Below are 18,029 nucleotides of genomic sequence, written 5' to 3'. Positions count from 1 at the left end.
TGTGACTTGGAGGGGAACTTGCAGGTGGTGATGTTCCCATGTATGTGCTGCCCTTGTCCTTCTAGTTGGTAGAGGTCGCGGGTTTGGAAGGTGCTGTCGAAGGAGCCTTGGTGCATTGCTGCAGTGCATCTTGTAGATGGTACACACTGCTGCCACTGTGCGTCGGTGGTGGAGGGAGTGAATGTTTGTAGATGGGATGCCAATCAAGCGGGCTGCTTTGTCCTGGATGGTGTCGAGCTTCTTGAGTGTTGTTGGAGCTGCACCCATCCAGGCAAGTGGAGAGTATTCCATCACACTCCTGACTTGTGCCTTGTAGATTGTGGACAGACTTTGGGGAGTCAGGAGGTGAATTACTCGCCTCAGGATTCCTAGCCTCTGACCTGCCCTTGTAGCCACGGTATTTATCTGGCTACTCCAGTTCAGTTTTCGGTCAATGGTAGCCCCTAGGATGTTGATAGTGGGGGAATCAGCGATGGTAATGCCGTTGAATGTCATGGGGAGATGGTTAGATTCTCTCTTGTTGGAGATGGTCATTGCCTGACACTAGTGTGGCGCGAATGTTACTTGCCACTTATCAGCCCAAGCCTGGATATTGTCCAGGTCTTGCTGCATTTCTACACGGACTGCTTCAGTATCTGAGGAGTCACGAATGGTGCTGAACATTGTGCAATCATCAGCGAACATCCCCACTTCTGACCTTATGATTGAAGGAAGGTCATTGATGAAGCAGCTGAAGATGGTTGGGCCTAGGACACAACCCTGAGGAACTCCTGCAGTGATGTCCTGGAGCTCAGATGATTGACCTCCAACAACCACAACCATCTTCCTTTGCGCTAGGTATGACTCCAGCCAGCGGAGGGGTTTCCTCCTGATTCCCATTGACCTCAGTTTTGCTAGGGCTCCTTGATGCCATACTCGGTCAAATGCTGCCTTGATGTCAAGGGCAGTCACTCTCACCTCAGCTCTTCAGTTCAGCTCTTTTGTCCATGTTTGAACCAAGGCTGTAATGAGGTCAGGAGCGGAGTGGACCTGGCGGAACCCAAACTGAGCATCACTGAGCAGGTTGTTGCTAAGCAAGTGCCGCTTGATGGCACTGTTGAAGACACCTTCCATCACTTTACTGATGATTCAGAGTAGGCTAATGAGGCGGTAATTGGCCGGGTTGGATTTGTCCTGCTTTTTGTGTACAGGACATACCTGGGCAATTTTCCACATTGCAGGGTAGATGCCAGTGTTGTAGCTGTACTGGAACAGCTTGGCTCGGGGTGCGGCAAGTTCTGGAGCACAGGTCTTCAGTACTATTGCCGGAATATTGTCAGGGCCCATAGCTTTTGCAGTATCCAGTGCCTTCAGTTGTTTCTTGATATCACGCGGAGTGAATCGAATTAGCTGAAGTTTGGCATCTGTAATGCTGGGGACTTCAGGAGGAGGCCGAGATGGATCATTAACTCGGCAATTCTGGCTGAAGATTGTTGCAAATGCTTCAGCCTTATCTTTCGCACTGATGTGCTGGGCTCCCCCATCATTGAGGATGGGGATATTTGTGGAGCCACCTCCTCCTTTTAGTTGTTTAATTGTCCACCAGCATTCACGGCTGGATGTGGCAGGACTGCAGAGCTTAGATCTGATCCGTTGGTTATGGGATCGCTTAGCTCTGTCTATCGCATGCTGCTTACGCAATTTGGCATGCAAGTAGTCCTGGGTTGTAGCTTCATCAGGTTGACACCTCATTTTGAGGTATGCCTGGTGCTGCTCCTGGCATGCCCTCCTGCACTCTTCATTGAACCAGGGTTGGTCTCCTGGCTTGATGGTAATGGTAGAGTGGGGGATATGCCGGGCCATGAGGTTACAGATTGTGGTTGAGTACAATTCTGCTGCTGCTGATGGCCCACAGCGCCTCATGGATGCCCAATTTTGCATTGCTAGATCCGTTCGAAATCTATCCCATTCAGCACGGTGATAGTGCCACACAACACGATGGACGGTATCCTCAATGTGAAGGCGGGACTTCGTCTTCACAAGGACTGTGCGGTAGTCACTCCTGCCAATACTGTCATGGACAGATGCATCTGCGGCAGGCAGATTGGTGAGGACGAGGTCGAGTATGTTCTTCCCTTGTGTTGGTTCCCCCACCACCTGCCGCAGACCCTTTAGGACTCGGCCAGCTCGGTCAGTAGTGGTGCTAGCGAGCCACTCATGGTGATGGACATTGAAGTCCCCCACCCAGAGTACATTTTGTGCCCTTGCCACCCTCAGTGCTTCCTCCAAGTGGTGTTCAACATGGAGGAGTACTGAGTCATTAGCTAAGGGAGGGCGGTAGGTGGTAATCAGTAGGAGGTTACCTTGCCCATATTTAACCTGATGCCATGAGACTTCATGAGGTCCGGAGTCGATGTTGAGGACTCCCAGGGAAACTCCCTCCCTACTGTATACCACTGTGCCACCACCTCTGCTGGGTCTGTCCTGCCGGTGGGACAGGATATACCCAGGGATGGTAATGGCAGTGTCTGGGACATTGTCTGATTCCGTGAGTATGACTATGTCAGGCTGTTGCTCGACTAGTCTGTGGGACAGCTCTCCCAACTTTGGCACAAGCCCCCAGATGTTAGTAAGGAGGACTTTGCAGGGTCGACAGGGCTGGGTTTGCTGTTGTCGTTTCCGGTGCCTAGGTCGATGCCGGGTGGTCCGTCCGGTTTCATTCCTTTTTATAGACTTCGTAGCGGTTAGGTACAACTGAGTGGCTTGCTAGACCATTTCAGAGGGCATGTACGAGTTAACCACATTGCTGTGGGTCCGGAGTCATATGTAGGCCAGACCAGGTAAGGACAGCAGATTTCCTTCTCTAAAGGACATTCGTGAACCAGATGGGTTTTTCCAACAATCGACAATGGTTTCATGGCCATCATTAGACTAGTTTTAATTCCAGATTTTTATTAAGTTCAAATTCCACCTTCTGCTGTGGTGGGATTCGAACCCATGTCCCCAGAGGACATATAGATCACCAAACATTGTCATTGAGGAAACCGAGCTGAATGCTGTCAAGCAATTTACTTATTTGGGGAGCGTCATCTCGTTTGCCACCATAGACAAGGAAGTGGGCAATCGGCTCTCAAAAGCAAACAGTACATTCGGCAGACTCTACATACAAGTGTGGAGCAAGCACAGCCTCAGAGCACAGACCAAACTCAATGTGTACAAAATCGTAGGCCTCACCACCCCTCTGTATGGCGCTGAGTCATGGGTTCTATACTGCCTTCATGTAGCCTTTTAGAGCGCTTCCATCAGCGCTGCCTCCACAGCATCCTCAAGATCCGATGGCAGGACTGCATCACAGACATTGAAGTCCTGGAAACAGCCAACATCACCAGCATTGAGGCCATCCTCCTGCAAAGCCAACTGTGTTGGGTGGGTCGCATTGCCCGGATGGACGACAGTCATCTGCCCGAGATCATGTTGTATGGAGAGCTGACCGCGGGGTAAAAGGAACCGAGGGGGCCCATGCAAACATTTCAAGGACTCCCTGAAGAAGTCCCCCTCTGTGCCACATCGACCATCGCCAGTGGGAAGCGCTGGTCATTGATAGTGATGACTGGAAATGCTACATCAGGAGGGCTACAGACACCTTTGTGACTGAGCGTAGAACCGGCATGAAAGAGAAAAGGAGGAGAAGGATAGATCCATTTGCCCCCAGCAGTAACTACACCTTCGCTTGTACCTGCTGTGGGAAAATCTGCTGGTCCCGGATAGGCCTGACTAGCCACCAGTGGGCCTGCAACTGATGACTACAACCTTCCCAAAATCTTCATCCGCAAAGAAATGCCGAGATATATATATATATATATATAAACAACTTATATTTATATAGCTTCTTTAATGTAACAAAACATTCCAAGGTGCTTCACAGGATCATTATAAAGCAAAATTAGACACTGAGTCACATAAAGTGATATTCAGGCAGATGGCCAAAAGCTAACGAGGTTGGTATTAAGGAGTGTCTTAAAGGAGAAAAGCAATTCGAGAGGTGGAAAGGTTTAGGGAGGAAATTGCAGAGCTTGGGCCCGAGGCAACTGAAGACATGGCAATCAATGGTGGAACAATTAAAGTCAGGGAAGCTCAACAGATCAGTGCAGATATCTCAGAGGATTGTGGGACTGGAGGAGTTAAAGAGATAGGGAGGGGTAAGGCTACGAATGGATTTGAAAATACGGATGAGAATTTTAAAATCAAGATGTTGCTTGATTGGGAGCCAATTTAGGTCGACAAGCACAGGGGTGATAGGGAATGGGACTTGGTGCTGGTTAGGACATGAACAACAGAGTTTCAGATGATCACAAGTTTACGGAGCGTAGAATGTGGGAGACCGTCCAGGAGTGCATTGGAATGGTCAAGTTTAGAGTAACAAAGGCATGAATGAGAGTTTCAGCAACAGATGAGCTGGGACAGAGCTTTATATAATATATTTTGTGAGCTGACTATCTTTTTGTTACTTCTCCAATTTCTTACCTTACAGGTTTGTCATCTACAAGTTGCCCAAACATGAAGTTCATCATGCTTTTGGGACGGGATTAAAATACATGTACTTAGATCCTTCAACAGCAGACTGGCAGCAGAGCAAACACCTTGTCAATACGACAGAGAGTGCTGTAGGGAGAACTTTACAGCAGCTTTACTCCACCTATAGGTCAGAGGTATGTGTTAACAAGCTGTGTGACCAACCCGCATGCACATAAAAGTAATCAAGCTCACTGAGATAAAAACAAGAAATGCTGGAACCACTCAGCAGGTCTGGCAGCATCTGTGAAAATACAAGCAGAGTTAACGTTTCGTCTCAGTGACCCTTCTTCGGAACTGACAATTATTAGAAATGTCACAGGTTATAAGCAAGTGAGGTGGGGGTGGGGCAAGAGATAACAAAGCTCACTGAGAATTCACTGATCATTTCTTCCAAAATGTCACAGTAATATTTTAGTGCTCCTCAAGTAAAGAAGTTTAACTTTCCCCCCTTTTTTATTTTTAGTTTCACTTTTTATTTATTATTTTTATTTCATTTAATTTAGTTTGTTTCATCATTCAATTTTTTTTTACCATGTGCCTGTCCACTGTTTTTTTCATGGTTGCACTTTTGGCTAGGGCTTTAATTATTCTGTCATTTAACACCCTCTCTGCGCTAACACTTTATCTTTCACCACTCTATTAACACACTCTTTGCCTTTGCCCTATGATCTCCTTGTCAGTTATTCTCTCTGACCCTATGTCCTATCCACACCTTCCCTTTCGTTCTCTTTTGCCCCACCCCCACTTTACTTGCTTAAAACATTTTGAGCCTCTGCCAGTTCTGAAGAAGGGTCACTGACCTGAAACGTTAACTCTGCTTCTCTCGCCACAGATGCTGCCAGACCTGCTGAGCATTTTCCAGCACTTTTTGTTTTTATTTTAGATTTCCAGCATCTGCAGTATTTTGGCTTTTTTAAAAAAAGTTTTAGTGTTGGGAATCAAATACTTTCCACTGCAGGCCATCCAGTGTCACCATCAATCCCTCAAGCATGAATCTCCCTGTACTCTACCAATCTCAAGGTAGCATGTCCTCTTATAACACTGTAAAGTGTGTCCATTTTGCAAAACCTGCCATCCTGTGAAATTGCCCATTAGTGTTGAATTAGAGACAATTTGGAATGACCAACTGCAACACAGAGAGGACCCTACAGAGCAAACATTTGACCTATTATTCTGGGCTGGATTTTAAGCTGGCATCCCAGAGGTTAAGGGCTTCTGACTAACAGACTATCACAAAATGTACATAGGGTTAACATGTGGCAGCAGAATTTCAGCATAGATGTGGCAGGGGGAATCTTTTGTATTTCCATCCCATTTATCGCAATATGGAAATTCCCAGTCTGGGACAGGACCGGAGAGGATTGTCATTGTGTCTTTTCTCCGCCCTTCAACCCTCAGAAGTTTCAGAGCTATCTCAGGAATTTCACCCGGTTCTTCATTGCTGAGACCCAGCAATTCCCATATTCACTGAGAACAGGACAAGGGTCCGTTGTGGGCCTCCTGAAGGCACCAACAATGGAGCGCGTTGATCCCAGACGGATCCGAGATGGATTGATTGTTTTCTTGCTGCTGTTTCAAAATTCCTTCTTAACGTACTTCTTTGGCCTGTTAAGGGCCTTCAACCACCCTTCCCCTTCAGAGCAGAACTGCAGAGGCAAAGATTTGGGATCAGTTCATGGGAAGCCAAAGTGGTCAGCAGAAGTCCCACATGACCAAATTTACACCACCTTATATGGAATTGCATCAAAACTACAGCACAGAAGCAGGCCATTCAGCCCAACTGGTCTGTGCTGATTTTTGTGCTCCACGCGAGCCTCCTCCCACCCTACTTCATCGCTAAAGGTCTAAAGGATCAAAGGGTATGCGGCGAAAGCGGGAACAGGCTACTGAGTTGGATGATCAGCCATGATCATAATGAATGGCGGAGCAGGCTCGAAGGGCTGAATGGCCTACTCCTGCTCCTATTTTCTATGTTTCATCCTATCAGCATAACCTTCTATTCCTTTCTCCCTCATGTGTTTATCCAGCTTCCCCTTAAATGTATCTATACCATTCACCTCAGCCACTCCCTACGTTAATGAGTTTCACATCCTCACCACTGTGATAAGGAATTTTCTCTTGAATTCATTATCGGATTTACTAATGATTATCTTATATTTATGCCCCCCAGTTTTGGACTCCCCCACAAGTGGAAACATCTTTTCTATGTCATCTGATCAATCCCCTTCATAATTTTAAATGTGTCCATTAGTTCACCCCTTTGCCTTCTCTTTCCTATCTTTCCTGATAGTTATAACTTCTCAGTTCTGGTATTATCCTTTTAAATCATCTTGCACCTTTCTCCACTGCCTCTATATGCTTTTTGTAATGTGAAGACCAGAACTGCGTGTAGGTGTGGTCTAACCAAAGTTCTATATACATTTTTCCGTGTTGTGTCAGTCGCTGTGAGGCAACTATGGAGTGACCTCTCCATGGCGCATGCCTGGGCAAGTTTATGGAGGTTGAGAGTTGCCCAGTCGTCAAAACCCCCCTCTCGGCCTTTCTGGTGGGGTCCAAAGGAGTGCAGGGCACGACGTTTGGCACCTGTATGGCTGCATGAACTGCCGGAAAACATGCCAAAGGTGACACATGACCGCCTACGGGGTTCCGCTCCGGATTTTCTGTTAGGGTTTACTCCCTTAGCCTTGGTCTCTCCCGAGACGCCCACAAGGCAGTGGGGTTGTTAGGGCTCCGACACAGGTGTAGGATGGTGCCGGTGGGAGGAGGGGATGCTAGGGGGAGGGGTAGAGGGAGGGGGGTGCGAGGGGGAGCTGGGAAGGGGGCTGTAAGGGGGTGGGGGTGTGCAGGGGAAGGGGGTGCGGGGGGAAGATGGTGCGAGGGGGGGCGGGCTGGGACGGGGTTGTGAGGAGGTGAGCTGAGAGGGTGGAGCAGGGAAGGGGACGGGGGGGGGTGGACGGGGGGGTGGAAGGGGGGGGGGGTGGAAGAGGGGAAAGGGGGGGGGGAAAGCGGGTGCAGGTAAAAAGCCATTTCCTCAGAGCCCACCATCGACGTCCGGAAAGCTCATCCACGTCCTTCGGGAGGTGAAGCATCTTTTGGCAGACTTACAGAGGTGATTACATTCACTAAGGGTTTTTTTTCCAGTGGTTTAAATAAAGGCATACAGCATTGCCGACAGTGCGTTGCAGATGCTCTCCGAGCCATCTCCCGCGGGCGCTTTGAAGTTGCGGCCGGGGGGGCCGTTCGTGGATGTTTTGGGTGTTCGGGGCACCTTTTCACAGGACTTCTCTCGGGTCCCGCAGCTCCTTCTTCACCTCAATGGACTTACCGCATGCCGTGGCTGCAGACACTCTGGACTGTGAAGACAGCAGGATCGGAGATTAAAGTATCGGCAGCTGTTCTCGTCAGTTTCATCCGGATCAATTTCATTGAGAAAACAAAGAGCAGGTGTGGCTGGGGGAGGGCAGTGGGCCCAGGTAACATACACTAAACTAACTGTTAACTTTTAGATAGGGCTAAAATGAACTGATTTAAAGAGCCAGGGGAATTTAAACAGTTTAAGAGGGCAGATTGGGGGAGAAAACGTTAGGGATGGGAGCAGATGGCCATGGATAGAGTTGAACAGTAAGGGAGCTTCCTAGGGAGCTTACAGCCCTGGAGCTACCTTGAGCTATTTTGCAACAGCCTCGACAAACAAATTTCTCTGCCGCACCTGTGGAAGAGCCTGTTACTCTAGAATTGGCCTTTATAGCCACTCCATGCGTTGCTTCACAAACGACTGACTACCTCCAGGCGCGTATCCATTGTCTCTCGAGATAAGGAGGCCCAAAAGAAGAAAAGAAAAAAGAAGAATATACATTCAAAATAACCTCTCTGTTTTTCGATTCTGTTCTTCGAGAAATGACGTCTCGTGCTTGCCTTACTTTTTTTATGGTCTCGTTAACCTGTGTCGCTACCTTTAGTGATTGGTGGATTTGTACCCTCGATCCCTTTTGCCCCTCCGCCCCATTTAGACTCTTAATTCCCAAGGTATACGAGGCCTCCTTACTTCTCCACCAAAATGCACTAACTCACTTATCTTTATCAACATTCATTTGTCATTTACGCGCCCATTTTCAAGTTTGGTAACATATTTTTGTGTTTACCTTGCATTGCTTTATGGAATTTATATATTTATATTAGCGGCTGTCATTGTTGTTCCCTTGGAAACAGGTCAATGACAGAGCATATTTTATCTACAATGATGGTGCACCATCACTGCCTTATGAAATGAACCATGGACATACAAAAGGTAACTAAATCTTACATACTGTTTACCTGGGGTGGTTAATCCAGATTGGATCTGAATTATAGTGTGTGGAATGGGAATATGTGTGCCTCCCATGCAGCCAGGAACCACAGTACATTTCCAAATATGTTCTCCAAATGTGCCAAATGATCAGATTAATGCAAGTCTTTAGTAGATTTAGTAGATACAACACTCCTCACATACAGGAAGATGTCTCACATTTAGTGGGAAAGCTAGTGGACACCGAGCAGGAGGGAAAGGAGAAACGGAGAGGTGGCGGTTACAGTGCAGGATGGGATCCCAGGTTTCATCAGGCCAAAGCAAAGGATAATGGCAGCATCCAACATCCATTCAAGATGAAGGATGTATAGCGGAGCCCTCATCTCTCGCTGGAAGGGACTGCTTGTCCCTCCAATCAATGGCCGACATGTAATTAATTGCCCACTGTCCCCTTTAAGGGACAAAATCCCACCTCCAAGAGCTGCTGGCCAATCAGTGAGCTGGCAGCTCAGCAGTACTGAGTGCGGTGGCCACTTCTGGTACTGCAGGAGACCCAGAGCAGGGGAAGATGGAGGAGACTCCAGAAGACAGGTAAGTGTTTGAGGTTGCTGAGGTCACTCAGGCTGGCCTCAGAGAGGGTGGGGTGGGGAGGTGCTCGCTGCCGGAGGTGCCCTCGGTGTGCCACAGAGTGGCCGAATAGGAGGACCCCCTCCATCCCCGCGAGCTCGCTAGGAAGCAGCAGGCCTGTCCGACATTGGCTAAATGCCAGTGGAGGTGGAAGGTGACCCTTTATGGGCCACTTCAGTGGCTTAATTGGCCTCCCAGCGGACTTCCCGTCCATCATGGTACCTGCCCCAGAGAAAATGGCACAGGGACAGGACAACTTCGGCCATTTTGTCTGCCCCACCACCTCCCAGGCCAGATAAAATCCTGCCTAAAATGTCTCAAAGTGACTGCTAGAGTATAGTTTTATTTATCCTACCACTCACATTTGGGATACGAACATACGAAAATAGGAAATAGGTGCTGTAGTAGACCATTCAGCCCATCAAGCCTGTTCCGCCATTTGATAAGACCATGGCTGATCTCACTGCAGCCTCAACTCTAACTTCCTGTCTACCTGCTATAACCCTTTACTCCTTTGTCAATCAAGAATCTATCTCAGCCTTAATTCAATGATCCAGCCTCCACTGCTCTCTAGGAAAGGGAATTCCACAGCCTAATGATCCTCAAAGAGAAAATGTTTCTCCTCATCTGTCTTAAATGGGAGACCCCTAATTTTTAAACTGTGTCCCCCAGTTTTAGTCTTTCCCATAAGGGGAAACAACCTTTCAGTATCCACCCTGTCAAGTCCCCTCAAGATCTTATATGTTTCAATAAGATCACCTCTCCTTCTTCAAAACTCCAATGGATACAGACCCAACCTGTCCAATCTTTCCTCAGAAGATAACCCCTTCATACCAGGAATCAGTCCAGTGAACCTTCTCTGAACTCCTTCTAATGCAATTATATCCTTTCTTAAGTAAGGAGACCAAACCTCTACACAGTACTCCAGATGTGGTCTCGCCAACACCCGAGACAACTGTGGCAAAACTTTCATCCTTTTATATTCTATTCCCCTTGCAATAAATGACAACATTCCATTTGCCTTCCTAATTATTTGCTGTACCTGCATACTAATATTTTGTGATTCATGTACCAGGACACCCAGATCCCTTTGTACCGCAGAGTTCTGCAATCTCTCTCCATTTAAATAATATACTGTTTTTCTATTCTTCCTGCCAAAGTGGGACAATTTCACATTTTACCACATTATACTCCATCTGCCAAATATTTTTCCCAGTCACTTAACCTATCTAAATTGCTTTGCAGACTCCTTATATTCTCCTCACAATGTACTTTCCTACCTATCTTTATGTCATCAGCAAACTTAGCAACCATAAATTTGATCTCCTCATCCAAGTCATTGATACAGATTGTAAATAATTGAGGCCCCAGCACTGATTCCTGTGGCACTCCACTAGTTACATTTTGCAACATACCCATTTATCCCTACTCTCTGCTTCCTGTTAGCTAACCAATCCTCTATCCATACTAATATGTTACCCCCTACACCATGTGCTCTTATTTTGGAAAGTAACCTTTGATCTGGCGACTTATCAAACACCTTTTGGGATGTACGGAATGTATCGATACCAGTGACAATGATATCAATTGGATTTAAGTTCTGGGTGAAAGTGGAACTTCATGGGTTATCAATTTTCAAAATCATGTTTAAATAACCTAAGTCACTAATCAATATTAGAAATGCATCACTTGACAAGTACCTGATTGGTGTTTACCATTGCTTAATATATTGACCTACATATTGCTGGCTCTACCATTGGTAGATTCTTTGGGGAGGAGAAGGGTAATGACCTTGACAATTATTAGTTAACTGTGAGTGTACACATCAGTTATGATTCCCCACACAAAATCATCACCATTTCTTTTCTCCTAATGGTAGGAGGGGAAATTGTCCCTTTCACGCTTTACTTTTACAGGTCTTTTGTCCAGTTTTTCTTTCCTCCTGTAGGTCCTGACTCATGAGGACAGATTTTCAAATGTTGGGGTCAGAACTGGATACCAACGCAATCCGAAAATCATGGTCCTGGAGGTCGTCTCCTGAAACTGACACCTCCAGGACAGTTGTAATTTTCAGTGTGAGGGCAGCTGCCTCCCTCCAATTAAGGGGCCATTAAGGTCATGGAGGAGATTGCTAAGGAGGCGGGGAGTCTGCACTGTAATTTTCAACTGGGATTCCGTGATCCTGACCAGTCTAGTGCACAATAGTGCACAGCTGTTGGGCTCTTAGTGGGCAGATGGCGAACATCACTGCTGGAAGATGAAATATTTTGGGATCATGGGCATCTTGCGCCAGGCCAAGCACATTTTTCATTCCATGACTGCTGCCTCACTTCTTTATTCTCTGGCCCTCTAACGAGTTGACACCTGCCTTTGCCACTCACACTCTGTAGGCAGCTCCCGCCGCCTGCAGATGCTCAACACCATTCATTGGGCTACGAGCTCGCCTCCTGGCCAATTAGGACATCAACATTTAAAGATCGTGTCGCGTTAGTGATGCAGTTGAGACGTGTGCACAGACGTAGTCGGCACAGACTCGGTGGGCCGAAGGGCCTGTTTCAGTGCTGTATCTCTAATCTAAAAAAAAAAGGTGTTCCATCATGCATGGCTGCCAGACAAGACTCTTAACTAGTAGTGCCAACTACATATGGGCTATTTGCAATATAAACCTGACCTTCTTTACCCTGACAGAATATTTAAACCACTCTCCTCACCTTTGCCCAGAAGCAGTAATTTTCCATTCTTTATTCTGTTATGCATCTCACTGGAATTGCTGCCATTGTAGCTTGTTTGAGGGTAGTTTGTTATTATAGTCAAATAAATGATATAAATTTCCAAAAAACGACTCTAACAGAAACTTCATAGACCACAGCTAAAAATTACACCTATTCTTAAATTAATTTTGGTTTGCGTTCTTAAAGCATCATAAGGCTGAATTAATCTTTTTGATGATAAAAAAGGAGTGCCTTTTCAAAGGGGAACTGTGGCATCGTGGTTATGTTCCAGAATTAGCAATCCAGTAAAACTAGATTAATGCTTCAGAAAGATAAATTCAAATCCCACCATGGCACCTGGGAAATTTAAACTCAATTAATTAATCAATCTGAGTTTAAAAAGCTGCTCTTTAATGGTGCCCGTGAAACTACTAGATTGTTCTTAAAAACCCGTCTGGTTCACTAATGTCCTTTAGGGAAGGAAATCTGCCATCCTTACCTGGTCTGGCCTACATCTGAAATGGCCCAGCAAGTCGGTCAGTTATAAAGGCCTGCAAAAAAGCCCCTGATCCGAGCCTGACAGAACCACATCTGGCACGAGTCCTTCCTTTTTTTCCGGCACCCGACCATCTTACCTTCTGTCTTTTACTTTGTTGCTGATCTGCACAAGCTTAAAATAACTGTAACAAAACCACCTTTCTAGTCAAAAAATTAAATTACTTACCTGTGATAGAGCCTGTCCGACCTGGCCCGACCCGAGCCCGAATGCCGGACCCGGAAGTGCAACCCAACTCAACCCGAACCCGACATATATCATCCGGTCCGTCAGATTTGGGTCGGGCCTTTAAATCAGTTGCATAAAACTGCTAGAGAGAAGTTAAATAGAAAGGCCCGTCCTGCTCAGTTGACCCTACCTTCTCAAGGGCAACCTTTCCAACTCCCGTTGACTTTGTTAAATCTGTCAATAAACAAATGAGCTGTTTTATTCATTCATGGGATGTGGGCATTGCCAGCACTTTGGTCTGCCCGAAACTTGTTGGTCTTCCGGTGCAAAGAGCTGTCGACGACCGAGTGTTACAGACTGGCACGTTCCAAGGACCAGTCACTGGATAGTGATCAGGAGCAGGGGGTCCCTGATTAATTTTGTTTTCCTCCCCCCTCCCAAACTCACAGGTGTTGGGACTAGTTGTTGGCACGTTTGGAGTAATTCTGTCTGAGATTAGATAATTAACTCAGCACAAATTCAATCTCAGATATTTCTGTTCCAAACCTGCTGAGCGCTGAGTCAGGCCTTGTAATTTCCTTTTAACTAAGCAAGTTTCAGTTCCTCAACTTTTAAATAGATAGGTACACAGAGATTAGTACATTTCAGTAAGTTGAACCAACAGATTAGCAAATATCAAGAATTCGAGCAGAGAGATCAGCACATGTTGAGAATTGGGAAAGGGTTTACTGTGGAGTTACAGTTGTCAACTGTACAGTGGCGCAGTGGTTAGCACCGCAGCCTCACAGCTCCAGTGACCCGGGTTCAATTCCGGGTACTGCCTGTGTGGAGTTTGCAAGTTCTCCCTGTGTCTGCGTGGGTTTCCTCCAGGTGCTCCGGTTTCCTCCCACATGCCAAAGACTTACAGGTTGTTAGGTTAATTGGCCATTATAAATTGCCTCTAGTATAGGTAGGTGGTAGGGAAATATAGGGACAGGTGGGGATGTGGTAGGAATATGGGATTAGTGTAGGATTAGTATAAATGGGTGGTTGATGGTCGGCACAGACTCGGTGGGCCGAAGGGCCTGTTTCAGTGCTGTATCTCTAAACTAAGCTAAACTAACTCTCCACCATTGACCTGGTAGCTCCAGAGGTTAAAGATTAATCTCCAGGATACTGGATTAGGCATTATAGCTGGATCAGCAGATAATTAATTATGAAAGATGTTGGAGATGGGGAAAAGGCTGCTTGGCTAACAGTTATGAATGATCCAAATGTGGAATGAATGGTCTTTCCACTTTCCAATTGGCATGGGAAGACCGTGTGCCATGAGGGTGTGTGAGTTGGACAGCCAGTGGTGAAAGCGTGTGTTAACCAGAGTCAGGTTGGCAACTCCCAGCTTCACCTGCTCGGAGCACAAACCTGGAATTCAGGTTCAGAGGTCAGCAGGCCTCGCAGGAGCTTCTGATTTCCTCCAGTACCCGGCAATGTCCATACCTGAATCCGCAGTATTCCTTCGTGCTGCTAAATACCTGCACTGTTAACACAAATTTCTAAATTATATTTTATAGCTTCCCTCATGATATTTATTATTCATGTGTTTCCACAGTTTCTACTCATTGTTGTCTAATTCTAGGGGTCCTGCTGTTCGACAAAACCCAGGGGTTCTGGCTGATTCACAGTGTTCCACGCTTCCCTCCCTTTCCTGAGAGGGGCTACTCATGGCCTTCCAGCGGAAAGAAAAATGGACAAACTCTCTTCTGTTTTACATACAAATATAGTCAGGTGACGGAAATCGGTAAGGAATTATTATTGTACATTATGTATGTTGAGGTTTGTTGCACATGCTGGAGAGTTAACCTCTGTGGTAGAAATAAAAAATTTTCTGTATACTCAACTGGCTCATAGTTACATGAAGCTCGTTGCAGGAACCAATGAGGTTGATGAGCAGATGTGAAATAATTTGGGACTTCTATCTTGTTTCCCCCTGGTCAATTTCTGAGTTCATGGAAACTTGTCCCTGAGTGCTGTTGACCAGTGTTGGCGTTAGGTGCTCCCAGGGGGAGTGTTTCCAGATGCAGAGTGAAGCTGCCTCCAATTTGCTACAGTAAGATCCCTCAGCTCTGGCCTCAGAATAGTACTCCTTGCTGAGAAGATGTTTCCATTTGCAAGCGGGACCAGAACGAAAACAAGCCAGCTAATTATTAAGGCCCTCCATGAATGAGATTGTAATAATTGGTGCTGGACGACTGTGCCGGAACGTGTGCCCCCTTTGATTCATGGAACCATACAGCACAGGAGGCCATTCCTCCCATCATGCTCATGCTGGCACTCTCCTGCTCTCCCTATAGCCCTGCAATTATTTTTTTAAATGTATTTATCCAATTTCCTTTTGAAAGTTACTAGTGAATCTGCTTCCAATGCTTTCTCAGGCAGTTCATTCCTGAGCATAACAACTTGCTGTGTAAATAAATTAGCCCTCATCTTCCCCCCAGTTTTTATTGCAATTATTTAAAATCTGAGATCTTTGGTTACCGATCCCCTCCCAATCTACGCTATCAAAACCATGAATGATTTTAATCATCTATCACATTTCCCCTTGGCCTTCACTGCTGCAAAGAGAACAATTCCATCTTCTCTAGTATCTCCAAATGGAGAATCTTAGAATCATAGAATAGCTACAGCACAGAAGGAGGCCATTTGGCCCATCGTGTCCATGCCAGCTCTCTGCAAGAGCAACTCAGCTAGTACCACCCACCCAACCCCCTCCACCCCACTGCCTTTCCCCCATAGCCCTGCACAATTTTTTCTCTTCGGATAATTATCCAATTCCCTTTTGAAAGCCATGATTGAATCTGCCTCCACCCCAGTCTCAGGCAGCGCATTCCAGATCCTAACCATTCGCTGCTTAGAAAAGTTTTTCCTCATGTCATCGTGTCATTCTTTTACCATTCAACTTAAATCGGTTTCCTCTGGTTCTCAACCCTTCCACCAGTTTCTCCCTAATTACTCTGTCCAGATCCCTCATGATTTTGAACACCTCTGTCAAATCCTGGCAACCTTCTCTTCTCTAAGGAGAACAGCCCCAGCTTCTCCAAGCTAGCCATGTAATTGAATTCCCTCCTCCCTGGAACCATTCTCGTAAAACTTCTCTAAAGTCCTCACATCCCTCCTAGTATGTGGTACCCAGAATTGGACGTAATACTTCAGCTGAGGTCAAACCGGTGTTGTATAAAGGTTCACCATAACTTCCTTGCTTTTGTACTCTGTACCTCCATTTCTAAAGCCCAGGATCCCATATGTCTTATTAACCACTTTCACAACCTGCTCTGCCACCTTCAAAGGTGTTTAAGGTTTCAAAAAGATTCACTGGAATGATACCAGAACTGATAGGTTCTTTTTTTTTCTAGAAAACAGAAGATTAAGGGGTGGCCTGATCGAGGTCTTCAAGATGATGAGGGAGCTTACTAGGGTAGATGTCGAGAAGATGTTTCCACTTGCAGGTGGGACCAGAACTAGGGGCCATAAATATAAGACAGTCACTAATAAAACCAAAGGGAATTCAAGAGAAACATCTTTACCCAGAGAGTGGTGAGAATGTGGAACCCACTACCTACTGAGCCACAGCTCATACTCCCACGGGGAGTGGTTGAGCTGAATAGCACAGATGCATTTAAGGGGAAGCTGGACAAACACATGAGGGAGGAAGGAATAGAAGGATATCCTGATGGGGTGAGATTAAATGAGGTGGGGGAGGGATGTCTGGAGCATAAAACTACCCTGGATAAATTGAGCTGAATGGCCTCTTTCTGTGCTGTAAGTAGTTTGTAACTTTGTAATACATTGTAAATAACTGAATCCCCTCAACCCTGGCATTCCCACCGAGATTAGAATTAGAATTAGAATTAGAATTAGAATTAGAACATTACAGCGCAGTACAGGCCCTTCGGCCCTCGATGTTGCACCAACCTGTGAAACCATCTGACCTACACTATTCCATTTTCATCCATATGTCTATCCAATGACCACTTAAATGCCCTTAAAGTTGGCGAGTCTACTACTGTTGCAGGCAGGGCGTTCCACGCCCCTACTACTCTCTGAGTAAAGAAACTACTTCTAACATCTGTCCTATATCTATCACCCCCCAACTTAAAGCTATGTCCCCTCGTGTTTGCCATCACCATCCGAGGAAAAAGACTCTCACTATCCACCCTATCTAGCCCTCTGATTATCTTATATGTCTCTATTAAGTCACCTCTCCTCCTCCTTCTCTCCAACGAAAACAACCTCAAGTCCCTCAGCCTTTCCTCGTAAGACCTTCCCTCCATACCAGGCAACATTCTGGTAAATCTCCTCCGCACCCTTTCCAAAGCTTCCACATCCTTCCTATAATGCGGTGACCAGAACTGCACGCAATACTCCAGGTGCGGCCTCACCAGAGTTTTGTACAGCTGCAGCATGACCTCGTGGCTCCGAATCTCGATCCCCCTACTAATAAAAGCTAACACACCATATGCCTTCTTAACAGCCCTATTAACCTGGGTAGCAACTTTCAGGGATTTATGTACCTGGACACCAAGATCTCTCTGCTCATCTACACTACCAAGAATCTTCCCATTAGCCCAGTACTCTGCATTCCTGTTACTCCTTCCAAAGTGAATCACCTCACACTTTTCCGCATTAAACTCCATTTGCCATCTCTCAGCCCAGCTCTGCAGCCTATCTATGTCCCTCTGTACCCTACAACATCCTTCGGCACTATCCACAACTCCACCGACCTTCGTGTCATCCGCAAATTTACTAACCCACCCTTCTACACCCTCTTCCAGGTCATTTATAAAAATGACAAACAGCAGTGGCCCCAAAACAGGTCCTTGCGGTACACCACTAGTAACTAAACTCCAGGATGAACATTTGCCATCAACCACCACCCTCTGTCTTCTTTCAGCTAGCCAATTTCTGATCCAAAGCTCTAAATCACCTTCAACCCCATACTTCCGTATTTTCTGCAATAGCCTACCGTGGGGAACCTTATCAAACGCCTTACTGAAATCCATATACACCACATCCACTGCTTTACCCTCATCACCTGTTTGGTCACCTTCTCAAAAAACTCAATAAGGTTTGTGAGGCACGACCTACCCTTCAC

At 46.3% G+C, this 18,029-nt stretch overlaps 2 protein-coding genes across 6 annotated transcripts in view; one reads left to right on the top strand and one right to left on the bottom strand.

The window, feature by feature from the left end:
* uox (urate oxidase) overlaps nt 1-13,301 on the bottom strand; it is a 71,756-nt gene extending 58,455 nt beyond the window's left edge. The window contains exons 1-2 of one of the 5 annotated variants that reach the window (XM_068036630.1): nt 13,092-13,301; nt 4,504-4,675 (exon numbers count right to left, since the gene is read on the bottom strand). Coding sequence is in view for 1 of the 5 variants with exons in the window: in XM_068036626.1 (XP_067892727.1) it covers nt 12,902-12,994 (93 nt within the window). In the remaining 4 variants the exon portion in view is untranslated. The other 4 variants (XM_068036629.1, XM_068036631.1, XM_068036626.1 and 1 more) reach the window with 4 other exon arrangements.
* The window catches only part of dnase2b (deoxyribonuclease II beta), a 36,581-nt gene that overhangs the window by 1,528 nt on the left and 17,024 nt on the right, over nt 1-18,029 (top strand). The window contains exons 2-4 of the mRNA XM_068036625.1: nt 4,511-4,688; nt 8,764-8,842; nt 14,517-14,678. Coding sequence (XP_067892726.1) covers nt 4,511-4,688; nt 8,764-8,842; nt 14,517-14,678 — 419 coding nt within the window. The remainder of the gene's footprint in view (nt 1-4,510; nt 4,689-8,763; nt 8,843-14,516; nt 14,679-18,029) is intronic.

This window comes from Heterodontus francisci, chromosome 8 (genome assembly GCF_036365525.1).
Source record: "Heterodontus francisci isolate sHetFra1 chromosome 8, sHetFra1.hap1, whole genome shotgun sequence".
In the NCBI taxonomy this organism is placed as follows: Eukaryota; Metazoa; Chordata; class Chondrichthyes; order Heterodontiformes; family Heterodontidae; genus Heterodontus; species Heterodontus francisci.
Note: the sequence above shows the minus strand (reverse complement) of the source record. Positions and strands in the feature narration are given on the sequence as shown.